We start from the raw sequence: 14770 nt of genomic DNA, 5'->3' as shown, positions 1-14770 counted from the left end.
CTAAACAATTCTTGAAAGAAAGCTACATTTAATCGAACTTGATTATACTGCCACTGTTCTTGCGAAGAAATGCTACCGAGAGGCCCGTTGAAGAAATGCCTAAGAAGCAGAATTCACAAAATGTCAGAAGTGGTAGATCTCATTCAATGCCAATCAACATGGTGATGTTCATCAGGTCACACGAAGGAAAAAGTTATGGAACATTTTGCAATAGGAAATGAGTGAGCGTTTCTTATGGGACAAGAACAGATAATCCCTCCCAGTTTCAGTCTATTTTCTTCCGTTTGGTGCCTAATGATCACAACCTAGGTGACTTTTTATTTATTTGCATAGACATGGTTCAGATTTTACTCTTGATTCACAGTCGTTTTGCTACGCTCACTGCAGCAGTTGATAATATAGCCAACATCATTGGGACAAGTGATGCAATATTTAGCAACACAAACATTTAACAAAAAAAAATCTAGAATGACAAAACTGAACCCTATAAAACTAGGGCTCCATTGATGTTAAGTTAATTCGATGTTAACTACTATTTGTTAGCTTAATTCTTATCATCCTCTTATTCACTTATCATTAATATATATATATATATATATATATATATATATATATATATATATATATATATATATATATATATATATATATATCATAGGGCTATGGGCCTGGGACATACATATACATATATACACTCAGTGGCCAGTTTATTAGGTACATCTAGTACTGGGTTGGACCCCTCTTTGCCTCCAGAACAGCCTGAATTCTTTGGGGAATGGATTCTACAAGCTGTTGGAAACATTCAAACGTTGCTGAATTGGTATCAAGGGACCTAACGTGTGCCAGGAAAACATTCCCCACACCATTACACCACCAGCCTGTACTGTTGACACCAGGCAGGATGGGGCCATGGACTCAGTGTGGTCGTCTGCTGCAATAGCCCATCCGCGACAAGGACCGAGGAGTTGTGCGTTCCGAGATGCCGTTCTGCGCCGTTATTTGCCTGTTCGTGGCCAGCCTGTTAGCAGAGCACAATTCTTGCCATTCTCCTGCGACCTCTTATTAACGAGCCATTGTCGCCCACAGGACTGCCGCTGACTGAATGTACTTTATCGAACCATTCTCGGTAAACCCTAGACACTGGCGTGCGTGAAAAGCCCAACCGGCACGCCTGGCACCGACGATCATACCACGCTCAAAGTCGCTGAGCTAACTCCTTTTGCCCATTCTGACATCAAATCATTGAGCAGCTGCTCTTAAAAACATTGTCACGAAGCCACACCTGTTCCACCCACGTTAGAAGTTCAGAACGAGAAAGTCTAGGCTAAATAGAAATAATGACGCTCAAATTGAAAACCATTAAATAAAATAATAAGGATTTATATTAGCCTAATAGAGGTGTAGATTACATCACAGATGCCAGTGTTCGAAATTGTAACACGGCTGCATGGGATTTCTGTTAATGGGACTCGGTGCATCCAATGGCAACGTCCGCTTCAGGTATAACGCCGGGAGCCGCTTGTGGATTTGACAGCTCCAATGCAGTTCCACCTCCAACACCACCAAAACAACAGCTATGCGGGTGTCGGCTAGCGCGGATATGATTTAAACTAGCCCTTAATCATTATTTTGATATTGGAGTTCATAATAATTCTCTATATGTGGGAGTGATTTTCACAAGAAGTCGTCTTATTTCTTAATTACTGTATCTCACTCCTAAATGTACTCTTTCCTTATCGGTTGTCTTTACATTAATTTATGACACACTGCTGACACTCCCACGTCATTAGTAACTCATTCGGTTTGCCTTAAAAATTTAAACAATGTTACTGTCCTAATGCCGACTCTTTGGGAAAGAAAGGGTCAAATCACACAACAAACCAGGGTCGTTGCAGTAGGCACCAAAACATTCAACGAAAAAAAAGACTAAATTCATTAAATGTTCTTCCATTAGGTGACTAATGAATACGACCCTGTTTTGCTACAAGAATTTCAAGCTATAAAAAAAAGCATTCTCAATATTCGAGGTTGAAATCAATACGTAGACTTGATTACAACTAACTTTTTATAAACAAAAACTTTGGATTGCGGTAAATAATTGTATCTATATAAAGGGCAAAAATATCGGACTATAAAACTATTGCACGTCAAAAATAAAGCTTTTCATCATAACATTCACAAAAACCTTACCACCACAAAAGTGGCGTACCAGCAAAGTAAATGCCTTAAGATTCAATATTTCATTCGGAAAGCAACATGTTAAATCAAGTAAAACACTCAAAATGTCACAAATCGATGAGGGGTCTTTTTTGGAAGAACCGGCAGCACTCGATCCCTAGCATTCATTCATCCATTCATACACTCAACAGTCTGTGCTCAGGGAGATGAAGGGGAAGAAATGAAACAACTCACATTGTAGTGAATAGTCTTCCGTGATTATTAACTACTGTGGTGTGGAGATGACAGAGAGACAGATGTGACTCTCTCTCTTCCCGAACACGTGGACTGATTGGGCAGAAAAAGGCAAGCTTCAACAGGGTTACACAGGTCAGGGGGTGAAAGTTGAATAATTCAGTATGAAGGGTCATCACCATGGAGACAGATTGACTCCACCTCAGGTGTAACGGTTTTGGGGGTCTGTCTAACGTGGCTCCGGACTGCAGAAAGGGGTGTGTCTGTTAGTGTCTGCCCATCTCAAGAGAGCCAAGACCTGGGGGAAAAGTGCGGCTGCCTGAAACCTAGACAGATCAAAGTGCGTGGAGAATGGCTCCTTGAGGCACGCCATTTTGGCTGCCGTGTGTTACTACTCCTGTCCGAAGCCCTCAGTTTCCTCGATGGCAAACATCAGCTTCTCCTTCAGTTGCTCATAGCTCTTGTAGGGGGGCAGGTCCAGTCGATTAAAGCTGGGATTACAAACACAAGGAATACAAAATAAAACCATTACATTGCAGATAGACACATAAATGATACAGACTTGAGAAATTAGGTCCTGTGTGGCTCAGTTGTTAAGAGCATGGCACGACTAACACCAAAAGATGATGTTCTCACTGTACCGAGTTGCTTTGGATAAAAGTGGCTGTTAAGTGGCAGAAAATGTATATTTGATAACAAAATAAATAGTTTGAATATCGAGAGGAAAGGTTGTTAATGGCTGAATTGAAAATGATGAAGTATTGCGTGGCAGGGTCACGTTTAATCAAGACTGAGTTCACATTGAGAGATGAACTGGCCTAAGCCCTCCGATATAACAGGAATTGTATGTTCAAAATCGAATCAAATAAAAATGTGTTTGTCACATGCGCCGAATACAACAGGTGTAGACCTTCCTGTGAAATGCTTACTTAGAAGCCCTTAACCAGAAATAGAGTTAAGAAAATATTGACTAAATAAAATAAAGTACAAAAATTGAATGAAATCAAAAAGTAACACAATAAAATTATATAACACAGGGGGTACCAGTACAGAGTCAATGTGCGGGGGTACAGGTTAGTCGAGGTAATTTGTAAAATGACTATGCATAGATAATAAACAGCGAGTAGCAGCAGTGTAAAAATAAAGGGGGGGGGGGGGGGTCAACGTAAATAGTCCGGGTGGCCATTTTATTAAATGTCTTATGTTGATGTTCAGACAGTGAGTGCTTAGAAATAATAATAATAATAATAATAATAATAATAATAATAATATGCCATTTAGCAGACGCTTTTATCCAAAGCGACTTACAGTCATGTGTGCATACATTTTTACGTATGGGTGGTCCCGGGGATCGAACCCACTACCCTGGCGTTACAAGCGCCACACTCTACCAATTGAGCTGGAAATGACTGGAGAGTAACTCCACTAATGAACTTACCAAGTGTGACTTCTTGGAAGCCAGTTTTCTTTGCCCACCTTCTCGATGCAGAACTTCTGTGGTCCGTTACTCCCTGAAAGCACAAAACAACGACATGACAACTCTCCTCACAAATATAAAAATCCTCAATTTCTGTGACTAGAGCTGGTCCATCGTTCTCTTTCAATGTCTATATCTATCAAAATACAAGTCCCAAAAAACATTTATTTGAATCCTCGACTTCCATGGATGACTTGCTAGTTATCCATAAACAATCCCTTAAGGTGTGGGTTAGCTGATAGTTGAATATAAAAAAACATATCGTATATAGAGATACCAGAAACTGTTCTCTAACGTACCCATGAGGTCAGCGAAGCCACCCATGGGGAGCCGACAGGTGCCGGTGACAAACTGTAGCAGCCTCATGCGTTTCTCATTGTCCATCTCCTTTACAAACTGGAAGAAACATTTTCACATCAGAACATTTAATAGTCAAAATACGCCAAACAGTAAACACTCCTTCACGATATACCATAGAGCCCTACTGACCTGCCAGAACCAGACAATCTGCTTGCTGCTGCATGCACAGTGCCTGTAGATGGTGTGCCTCTGCCAGTCCACCAGGTCTATCTCCTGCATACCACACAGCATCACCTGGTGGGGGGACCAGATATTAAGTTACACCATTCTCAATGGGGAAGAATGACCAGCGAACTCTGGGAGAATCTTTAACCCGGTATACTGTGGTGATTGACCAATACTGGTTTCCAAATGGACCCGAGCATCAACAATCTAGTGCCAAGGGGGCACTCAATACTTCAGCGAAGACATTTGAAGGGAAAATACTGAAGGTTGGTCCATGCCATATTCTGTTTAGGCGCCATACGTTGAGATAAAAAGAGTGGTTTTCACATCCCATTTCTTCATTACAGTAACTCATTTCATCTGTGTATGAATAAACCCATGGTGTACCTCCAGTTCCTTAGCGTCAAAGTACTGCAGGTACTGCTGGGGGAGGACCTCGTTGAAGCCCTCGAAGAAGGCCTGGGTCTGCTCTTCCACACCTCTGGACAACCTCCACTCTGCCACCAGCCTGGAGGAAGGACACACAACAGAGAATGTATCAGATAAATGTTCATTTCTTCTGTTGGGCAAAAAATATGTACCCACTGATTTCTAGTTGGTTTTCAATCCTACCTGATGTATTCCTCTTTGTTCTCCTCAGTGACCAGGACGTTGCCTCCGTCTGGCTTAAGCTCATGAGTAGTGACCTCCCCCAGGATCTCCTTGTCCACAGAGAAGAACATCTCCAGACCACACTCCTCCAAGTTGTTATCCCTGGGAGCAAACACAAGAGGGTAGATGTCACACTCATCAGCAGCTCCTCTCCTTGCTCATCAGTTACTATCATCATCATCATTTTTCACTTCTCCTCTTCATCATCTCCTCTTCCTCATAGTTATAATCACCTCATCATCAATATTATTTGTTCATCATATTCACCATCATCATCATCCTAACTATCACTGCCACTAAGTCACCATTATCAGGCAAAGCTCTCCACACTCCACATTCCCATTTCTACTTCCTGTTCCCATTCCCAGACTCACTTGATCCAGATGAGGGAGTTGTAGAATTCCGTGTCGATGGATTCTAGGTCCTTCAGGGCCAGGGGCTTGTTCAGGATGCGCTTGTAGAAGGGCAGGGAGAATCCCGTATCGATGAACTTCCCGTGGAACAAGGCCTGTAGAGAAACATCATGAACCAGGGATGTGATCAGGAACTACAGAGTGACATCATGAACCAGGGATGTGATCAGGAACTACAGAGTGACATCATGAACCAGGGATGTGATCAGGAACTACAGAGTGACATCATGAACCAGGGATGTGATCAAGAACTACAGAGTGACATCATGAACCAGGGATGTGATCAGGAACTACAGAGTGGCTTCTTTTCAGGGTCGTGTTCATTCGGCACCGAACAAACTGAAACAGGGAGGCTCACTTTCATTTTCTGTTGCAAAATGTTTTAAAACATGCTATGTTGCTAGCCCTAATGAACAAGGCCCAGGCTAGTGAAGAAGGGCTGCATCCGAATTCCCATTTAAGTCAAAATTTCACTTAGTCTCCCATTGACATCAATGCATGACTTAGTGAAAATTCAACTTAAGTGGAGGTTAGGATTCGCCCCATACATAGCATTGAGGTAGGTACCATGGCGATGAAGCGTCCGATGAACTTGAAGTACTTGAGGTGGTCGGGGTTGATGTAAGAGGCAGGGTTGATCTGGAGACAGTAGTTGTCCTTCCCAGCGTACTCAAACAGGCAGTACATGGGGTTCAGCACCTCATGAGACAACAGGAAGAACCACTCCCTGAGAACACACACACAATGTTAAAAAAATACGTTGAAAAGACTGACACAAACACACACTTACAATGATTCCTAATATGAGTTCATACTTCACCTATCAAAATAGGTAATTTACCTTGCCACTCCTCCGTAGTCCAAGCCTTCCTCACCAGGGAAAATTATCCAAAGCCTCCGTCTGAGATCTTGTGGATGAAAGCTCATTATCTTTGATGGACAAAAAGAGAGAATTGGAAACAGAAACATTACAACGTTTGACTATTTTTGAACACAGCCCTTGTATTCATCCACCTTTCTGTACCTCTGGTCCAAAAATAGAGTACTCAAAGTTGCTCAAAAGAAATGACAAACTATTTCTCGAACACTGACAACTTTTCAACTAGTGTTATTTTTGTACTTATTCACAAGACTACAAAGAGCGCAAGTTTAAATGCGTGCCTATTTATATTTTATTAATATATAATAATACTTTTTTTATATACTACCTTATTTTTTATACACTCACTTGCTGGAATGAATCTTCAAAGAGGGTTTTGCGGGTGACGGTGATCTTGATGTGCTGTGGCATTGACAGTTGCTGGAAGACAAAGACAGGCTCGCGTTATGGCCCCAGGAACAACAGGAATAACTCGGGGTCTCCCCTTCTGCCCAAAATGGGGAATCCTAACTTCCAATTAAGTCAAATTTTCACTTAGTCTCCCATTGACATCAATGAAAGACTAAGTGAACATTTCACCTAAGTGGGAATCAGGATGTGCCCTTAAGTGTGCACATGTTCACTTGTCTTCATCCTTAAAAGGAAAAGAAGACTAGAGGAAGCCAGACCTGGATTCAAGCACTATTTGAAAAGTCAAACACGTTAGCTGTGCTTGATTGAGCTTGCCTGTTTACATTGACATGTTAGCTCCCCTACCTCTACGGAAGCACAGTTCCCGCTCAGCCCAGTCAAAACTATTCGCTGCTCTGGCACCCCAATGGTGGAACAAGCTCCCTCACGACGCCAGGACAGCGGAGTCACTTGAAACTCTATCTCTTTAAGGAATACCTGGAATAGTATAAAAGTAATCCTTCTACCCCCCCCCCTCCCATTAAAACAAATAAATATATATACAGTATATTGGGTGGTTGTCCCACTAACACACTTGTGCAGCTCTGCAGTACTTGCAGCTATACTTAGGCCCTGGTTGCAGCTATACTTAGGCCCTGGTTGCAGCTATACTTAGGCCCTGGTTGCAGCTATACTTAGGCCCTGGTTGCAGCTATACCCAGGAAGTTCACCATGGTCTCATAGCTGAGCTCCTTGGCCTGGACAATGTATTCATCTATCTCCCTCTCTCGAGGACAGTTGCAATGGAACCAAAAGTGCAAACCCGCCCGCCTGGTACTCCAGACAGGTTTAAGCAAACACTCAAATTATTGAAAAATGTCTAGTAGTAATTGAACCCAGGTCTGGTGGAAGCTCCCTCTAACCGAGCATACATACCTCAATCCTCCTTTTAAATGCGGGAAGAGTGCATTTGTAAGTGTATACTTCAGGGGAATTGGGACACAGCCTAAGACTGCATTTTAGAAAGGCAGAGGTGGTTCTCAGGACAGAGTGTACACTATAGCGTACACTACAAAGCTAGGGTACAGGGTGTGTAGGGTACATACCTGACACCAGAACCTGAAGTACTGCACTTTGGCTTTGAAGTCCCTGACGTAGGTGATCTGGGGCCCATTCTCACTGTGAAGCAAACATGAAATACATGAGTGATCTGGGGCCCGTTCTCACTGTGAAGCAAACATGAAATACATGAGTGATCTGGAGCCCATTCTCACTGTGAAGCAAACATGAAATACATGAGTGATCTGGGGCCCATTCTCACTGTGAAGAAAACATGAAATACATGAGTGATCTGGGGCCCGTTTTTACTGTGAAGCAAACATGAAATACATAAGTAATCTGGAGCCCATTCTCACTGTGAAGCAAACATGAAATACATGAGTTATCTGGGGCCCATTCTCACTGTGAAGAAAACATGAAATACATGAGTGATCTGGGGCCCGTTCTCACTGTGAAGAAAACATGAAATACATGAGCTTGTTGACACTGACATTTGTTTATGTGCTTATTTGATGGGTCTCACTGGAGTAAATAACATTCAACATCTTTTGAGCAATACAATTAGGTGAGTGGATGGATGGCACAACTGTGTGTGTGTCTGTGTGTGTGTGTGTGTGTGTGTGTGTGTGTGTGTGTGTGTGTGTGTGCACCTGGGATCTTTTAAATGTTTGAATCCTTTGGACTGTAATGTGATTTATGGACTCAAATTAAGTCTTTAAAATATATTTGTGTATACCATGTGAGTGTGCGAGTGAGTGAGCATGTGTGTGCGTACATGCAAGTGTGAGTGAGCATGTGAGTGAGATAGTGAGTAGCGGGCTGACGGGCCAGCAACTGAAGGGTCACTGGGAGTGAGTGAGTGCACACTTGACTCACAGGGAGGATTTGCCCGTGCGAGGGTCGATGTATGTGGTGGTTCTCCTGTTGTGGTCCACGAAGTAGGGGATGCCGTCCACGGTGAACCTCATCTCCCAGCCTTCAGGTATAGGCTTGTCATTAAGCAGCCTACACCAACACAAACCAACCAACCAACACACACACACACACACACACACACACACACACACACACAGACTTATTTACAGGGCACTGACAGTCATACAAGAGCCGTTCTTTACAGTCCAGTATTTGGGTTGCTTGTTTGGAATTAAACTGACCCTTGCGTTCGTGGGTCCTCCCACTGGGTCATCCGCGATGTGTGGTGAACAAAATACACCCTGCCGTTGGTGTCTGTTCGCTTCTCTGCAGTAGACATCAAAACAAACAGCAAGAACGAGACTTAGAATCCCTCATCGTACCAAACAAAGATTCCATAACAGTTATACGTTTAGAAAGTGGATTAAATCACAATCTGTCAAAAGAAACACAACTGGGGTGTAATCATTAGTGCACACTGTAGCAAACAGTTGCAAAACGTTTGTCAACAGGATTTTTTTTTTTTTTTGCATTTAAAATTAGAGTTTCTATTGGCCAAATTCAGATAGGTTCCTCCCAGTTTCATTCCGTTTGGTTTCTAGTAGCCTCTGCCGAGTCCCCAACAACCAGATGTTCCGGTTTTCAGGGGAAATGGAAAGAGCCTGTGACACGACTTCCACTTTTGGACGTTAACAAGGCGACACTCCATCTTAACTCCTCCTCCACATTTACTGGATTGGTTGAACAGTGCAGGATTGGTTGAACAGTTTATTTTTCTTCTCGTCAAGACCAGTATGTATGGGATCTAGTTTCAGGAGATTCATTTACGCCTGCTACGTTACGTTCGTTTTCTAGTGAATCCACCCGTGGAGACGCCTCATAATTTTTGGACATGTGACACTGCAGTTGCTAACTAACGAAGTAATTGTAGCTAGCAAGCTAACTAACCTGGCTAACTGTGCGTAAAAAACAATTCACTTATACAGTAGTTAGGTAGGCATCACACTGCCCTGTGCTAGCAAACATGACACTGCCTCAAACTGGCAAGACGTTTCTACAAATGTTTACATTGTGACGTCTCCACATTCGGAGCGTATTGACAGTTGAAAACGCGTGGTGGTGGATCGTGCTACTTACCCCAGCCGTGTGGCAGCGGCCCAAGTGGGTCAAACTCTTTGTTTGCTGCGGCTATTTGCTGATCCTGGAGCTACAATGGAGAAACAAGGAGGTCAAATGAACAGAGCTTACGTGTGTTGAATAATGCTTCTTTACAACGATATACAGTGGGCTTATAAAATAGCTAATCACAGATTAATAAGTGATTAGATAGCTGAAAGCAAGGTCACCATCCTAGAACTTCCACCAACCCAACCGGTTCAGAACTGTGATTCCTTCAAGGAAGGATGCATTTCCGATGGTCTACTTATATAAGTATTCAAACAGAGTCCAAGGGGGAGTCCCATTTTATCTCCTTCCTCCTGAAGTGTACAGTCGTTCACTACTTCCCACATATGTGGTCCTCTGTAGCTCAGCTGGTAGAGCACGGCGCTTGTAACGCCAAGGTAGTGGGTTCGATCCCCGGGACCACCCATACACAAAAATGTATGCACGCATGACTGTAAGTCGCTTTGGATAAAAGCGTCTGCTAAATGGCATATTATTATTATTATTATTATTATTATTATTATTATTATTATTATATCTAAAAGCATTGGATTGGTGGAGGCCTGGGCTAGAGGGAGTTTACACCATATTTCTTTTACCAGTTATTACCTTTCAAATCAGTGGTCCAATCCCAAATCCACCCCTTGACCCTATGCCCTAAGCACTCCACCCCTAGACCCTACACACTCTACCCCTAGACCCTAGGCACTCCACCCCTAGACACTATGCACTCCACCCCTAGACCCTAGGCACTCCACCCCTAGACACTAGGGCCTGTGTACTCCACCCCTAGACCCTACGTCCTCCACCCCTAGACCCTATGCACTTGTGGAGATCTGAGTTCCAACTTGCCCCTCTGATAGGCTAGCGGGTTCTAAGGCCAGGGGTTCTAACGGGGTTCTAAGGCCAGGGGGTTCTAAGCCAGTTTCACCATATTGCTTACACCTGTCAAATCATCTCACATCTCAATTTGGGATTAGGCTAGCGCACCTTGGGAGGAAGGGGAGAGAATTGGGACGTAGCCCATGTCTTACCCCGAATATGAACCTCTGGTTGAACTGCTGCATGGCCCCCTGCAACTGACTGCGCTGGTGCTGCCACTCCTCATAGTTACGCACCGACTCCTGCGTAGGGCGCTGCCACGTGGTGGTCCGGCTGATGTGGTCCACAAAGTACACCCTGCCCATGGGGTCGACTCGCCGCTCCCACCTACATGGGAGAGGAGGGGAGGGGAGAGGGAATTTTCAACTTCCCCATGATGATTGATGACGGCCCTGCTTGAATACTTTCGAAAGGAATCATTTCTCCCTACCTTCTAGTAAAAAAAAAAAAGATCTGAACTGGATAGATTGGTGAAAGTAATAGGGTGGTAACCTTGCTTACACCTATCCAATCACATATCTACACTTCTCTTGAGGAAACAAGCAGGGGAAGCATTTCTGCAGTATTTCAACAGGGCCGATATTCCTCTAGGGGAAGCATTCCTGCAGTATCTCAACAGGGCCGATATTCCTCTAGGGGAGGCAGTGTCCACTGTAAAGAAATCCAGGGCCTTTGGTCTGAAGTCTTCAGTAGGATGTGCACAAAAATGGCACGGCTAAAGTTTGATGTCACTTATCACTGAGCTAGGATTGGTACTGTGCAGTGTTCCTTGTGACATCAAACTATAGTGACATCAACTTCGTGCAGGTGCTCTATTGAAACCAATTTAACACCAATTATTTTACATTGTACAGCGTAACATACACATTAGTTACCGTAATCCAAAATACATTGGTTACTTTTTAAAGAGTAGAATTAGTGATACACTACTGCCATATGAAAGCCAAACATATAATATATGAAATATGAACTAAGTATTTTATGAATAAATTATTTGTTTGTTAATTGTTAGTTACCCAGAAGGGAGAGAGTCGGGTCGGTTCCATGTCGTCCCTTTTTCAATGTGATCCACGTAATACATGCGGCCATTCTGGTCCACCCTCTGCTCCCAGCTTCACACAAAACACACAGAACAGTCAGCGACTAGATTTGAAGGGCACCAGGCTTGCGCAAACGTAGCCTTAACACCTAAACAAATGTTAAAATCCTAAATAAAAATAATTGCAAGTACATTAATTGAATTGATTAAATTACACAGAATATTACTACTAGTTACTAACGTGCACTAAGTTGAACTCCTAATACTTACTACATGTAATGACCCACAGTAGGCAATATACAATAGGCAACAGACTAACGCTTACTAGACTAACAGACTAACGCTGACTAGACTAACAGACTAACACTGACTAGACTAACAACAGACTAACGCTGACTAGACTAACAGACTAACGCTGACTAGACTAACAGACTAACGCTGACTAGACTAACAACAGACTAACGCTTACTAGACTAACAGACTAACGCTGACTAGACTAACAGACTAACACTGACTAGACTAACAACAGACTAACGCTGACTAGACTAACAGACTAACGCTGACTAGACTAACAGACTAACGCTGACTAGACTAACAACAGACTAACGCTTACTAGACTAACAGACTAACGCTGACTAGACTAACAACAGACTAACGCTTACTAGACTAACAGACTAACGCTTACTAGACTAACAGACTAACGCTGACTAGACTAACAACAGACTAACGCTTACTAGACTAACAGACTAACGCTGACTAGACTAACAACAGACTAACGCTGCCTAGACTAACAACAGACTAACGCTGACTAGACTAACAACAGACTAACACTGCCTAGACTAACAACAGACTAACACTGCCTAGACTAACAACAGACTAACACTGCCTAGACTAACAGACTAACGCTGCCTAGACTAACAACAGACTAACACTGCCTAGACTAACAGACTAACGCTGCCTAGACTAACAACAGACTAACACTGCCTAGACTAACAACAGACTAACACTGCCTAGACTAACAACAGACTAACACTGCCTAGACTAACAACAGACTAACACTGCCTAGACTAACAACAGACTAACACTGCCTAGACTAACAGACTAACGCTGCCTAGACTAACAACAGACTAACACTGCCTAGACTAACAGACTAACGCTGCCTAGACTAACAACAGACTAACACTGCCTAGACTAACAGACTAACGCTGCCTAGACTAACAACAGACTAACACTGCCTAGACTAACAGACTAACACTGCCTAGACTAACAGACTAATGCTGCCTAGACTAACAACAGACTAACACTGCCTAGCCTAACAACAGACTAACACTGCCTAGACTAACAACAGACTAACACTGCCTAGACTAACAACAGACTAACACTGCCTAGACTAACAACAGACTAATGCTGCCTAGACTAACAACAGACTAACACTGCCTAGACTAACAACAGACTAACACTGCCTAGACTAACAACAGACTAACACTGCCTAGACTAACAACAGACTAACACTGCCTAGACTAACAGACTAACACTGCCTAGACTAACAACAGACTAACACTGCCTAGACTAACAGACTAACGCTGCCTAGACTAACAACAGACTAACACTGCCTAGACTAACAACAGACTAACGCTGCCTAGACTAACAACAGACTAACGCTGCCTAGACTAACACTGCCTAGACTAACAGACTAACGCTGCCTAGACTAACAACAGACTAACGCTGCCTAGACTAACAACAGACTAACGCTGCCTAGACTAACGCTGACTAGACTAAGTATATTTTTCTACTGACTGTAAAATGAGTGATAAATTGTTCATTCTCATCTATTAGCGGTTGAGAGGTTGTTTGAAATATCAAATTGAAGTGTCAACAGCTATTCATAACCAACAAAGAGTTAAACATTAAGTCAACTCTACAAAGAGGTGTCGCATTGAACTCAAGTCAACCTCAGTGTGTCCCCTAGGATTTTTTTTCAGCAGCAGTGGCAAAGTTAGCGGGTTGGTGCGTGGTAGTGGGCTCGGTGGTGGCCGTGGCCAATGGCACGGTTGTAGAGGCCCTCTTGACCACAGAGACAAAATGTTAGTTTTAAAGCTAATTTCCTTCATTTCTACACATTTGTCATGGGGCTGAGAGAACAATCGCAGTTTCAAAGCTAATTTCCTGCATTCCACAAATTTTGCCATATCTTATATGCCTTGTTCTTATGCTATCTGATGTAACTCAAACATTATAAGAACATGCAATTACATTTTTGGAATTTCAGATTATCCCTGACTGTCTAGTTTTTATTTTGGTGATTGTTAGTTCTCAAAGATGATCTTATTAAAAAATATATAGCTCCATTATCTTTTCTACATACTTTATATCTGGTTTTAGTCGTTTACGTTTACACTGAAAACGTTTTACCATCCTGAAAATGTACATAGTTAGAAAACGTACATAGTACACTAGTTAGGTGGAGTTTGCCTTCGCCCTCTAGTCTAGTTATGGCAAGCCTAAATAAGTTCAGGAGTAAAAATGTGCTTACCAAGTCACATAATAAGTTGTATGGACTCACTGTGTGCAATCATAGTGTTTATCATGATTTTTTTTTATGACTACCTCATCTCTGTACCCCACACATACAATTATCTGTAAGGTCCCTCAATCGAGCAGTGAATTTCAAACACAGATTCAACCACAAAGACAAAGACCAAGGAGGTGTTCCAATGCCTCGCAAAGAAGGGCACCTATTGGTAGACATTGAATATCATGGAGCATGGTGAAGTTATTAACTACACTTTGGATGGTGTATCAATACACCCACTCACTACAAAGATACAGGCGTTCCACTTAGGGATTTCACCATGAGGCCAATGGTGACTTTAAAACAGTTACAGATTTTAATGATTGTGATGAGAAAACTGAGGATGGATCATCAACATTGCATTTACTCCACAATACTAACCTAATTGACA

General features: G+C 42.6%; 1 protein-coding gene across 3 annotated transcripts in view; it reads right to left on the bottom strand.

The window, feature by feature from the left end:
• Nucleotides 1–1731: 1731 nt before the first annotated feature.
• Nucleotides 1732–14770, bottom strand: part of LOC311133953 (E3 ubiquitin-protein ligase Itchy homolog) — a 29572-nt gene continuing 16533 nt past the window's right edge. For all 3 annotated transcript variants that reach the window (XM_084167583.1, XM_084167582.1, XM_084167581.1), the window contains 16 exons: nt 11785–11880; nt 10921–11095; nt 9860–9929; nt 8965–9049; nt 8684–8812; nt 7855–7927; nt 6707–6778; nt 6320–6408; nt 6046–6205; nt 5440–5573; nt 5027–5167; nt 4802–4922; nt 4379–4483; nt 4189–4285; nt 3851–3923; nt 1732–2903 (listed from right to left, as the gene is read on the bottom strand). In XM_084167583.1, the coding sequence (XP_084023709.1) occupies nt 2804–2903; nt 3851–3923; nt 4189–4285; nt 4379–4483; nt 4802–4922; nt 5027–5167; nt 5440–5573; nt 6046–6205; nt 6320–6408; nt 6707–6778; nt 7855–7927; nt 8684–8812; nt 8965–9049; nt 9860–9929; nt 10921–11095; nt 11785–11880 (1720 nt within the window). In that variant the 3' untranslated portion in view covers nt 1732–2803. The remainder of the gene's footprint in view (nt 2904–3850; nt 3924–4188; nt 4286–4378; nt 4484–4801; nt 4923–5026; nt 5168–5439; nt 5574–6045; nt 6206–6319; nt 6409–6706; nt 6779–7854; nt 7928–8683; nt 8813–8964; nt 9050–9859; nt 9930–10920; nt 11096–11784; nt 11881–14770) is intronic.

This window comes from Coregonus lavaretus, assembly GCF_964263955.1.
Source record: "Coregonus lavaretus genome assembly, chromosome: 8".
NCBI lineage: Eukaryota > Metazoa > Chordata > Actinopteri > Salmoniformes > Salmonidae > Coregonus > Coregonus lavaretus.
Note: the sequence above shows the minus strand (reverse complement) of the source record. Positions and strands in the feature narration are given on the sequence as shown.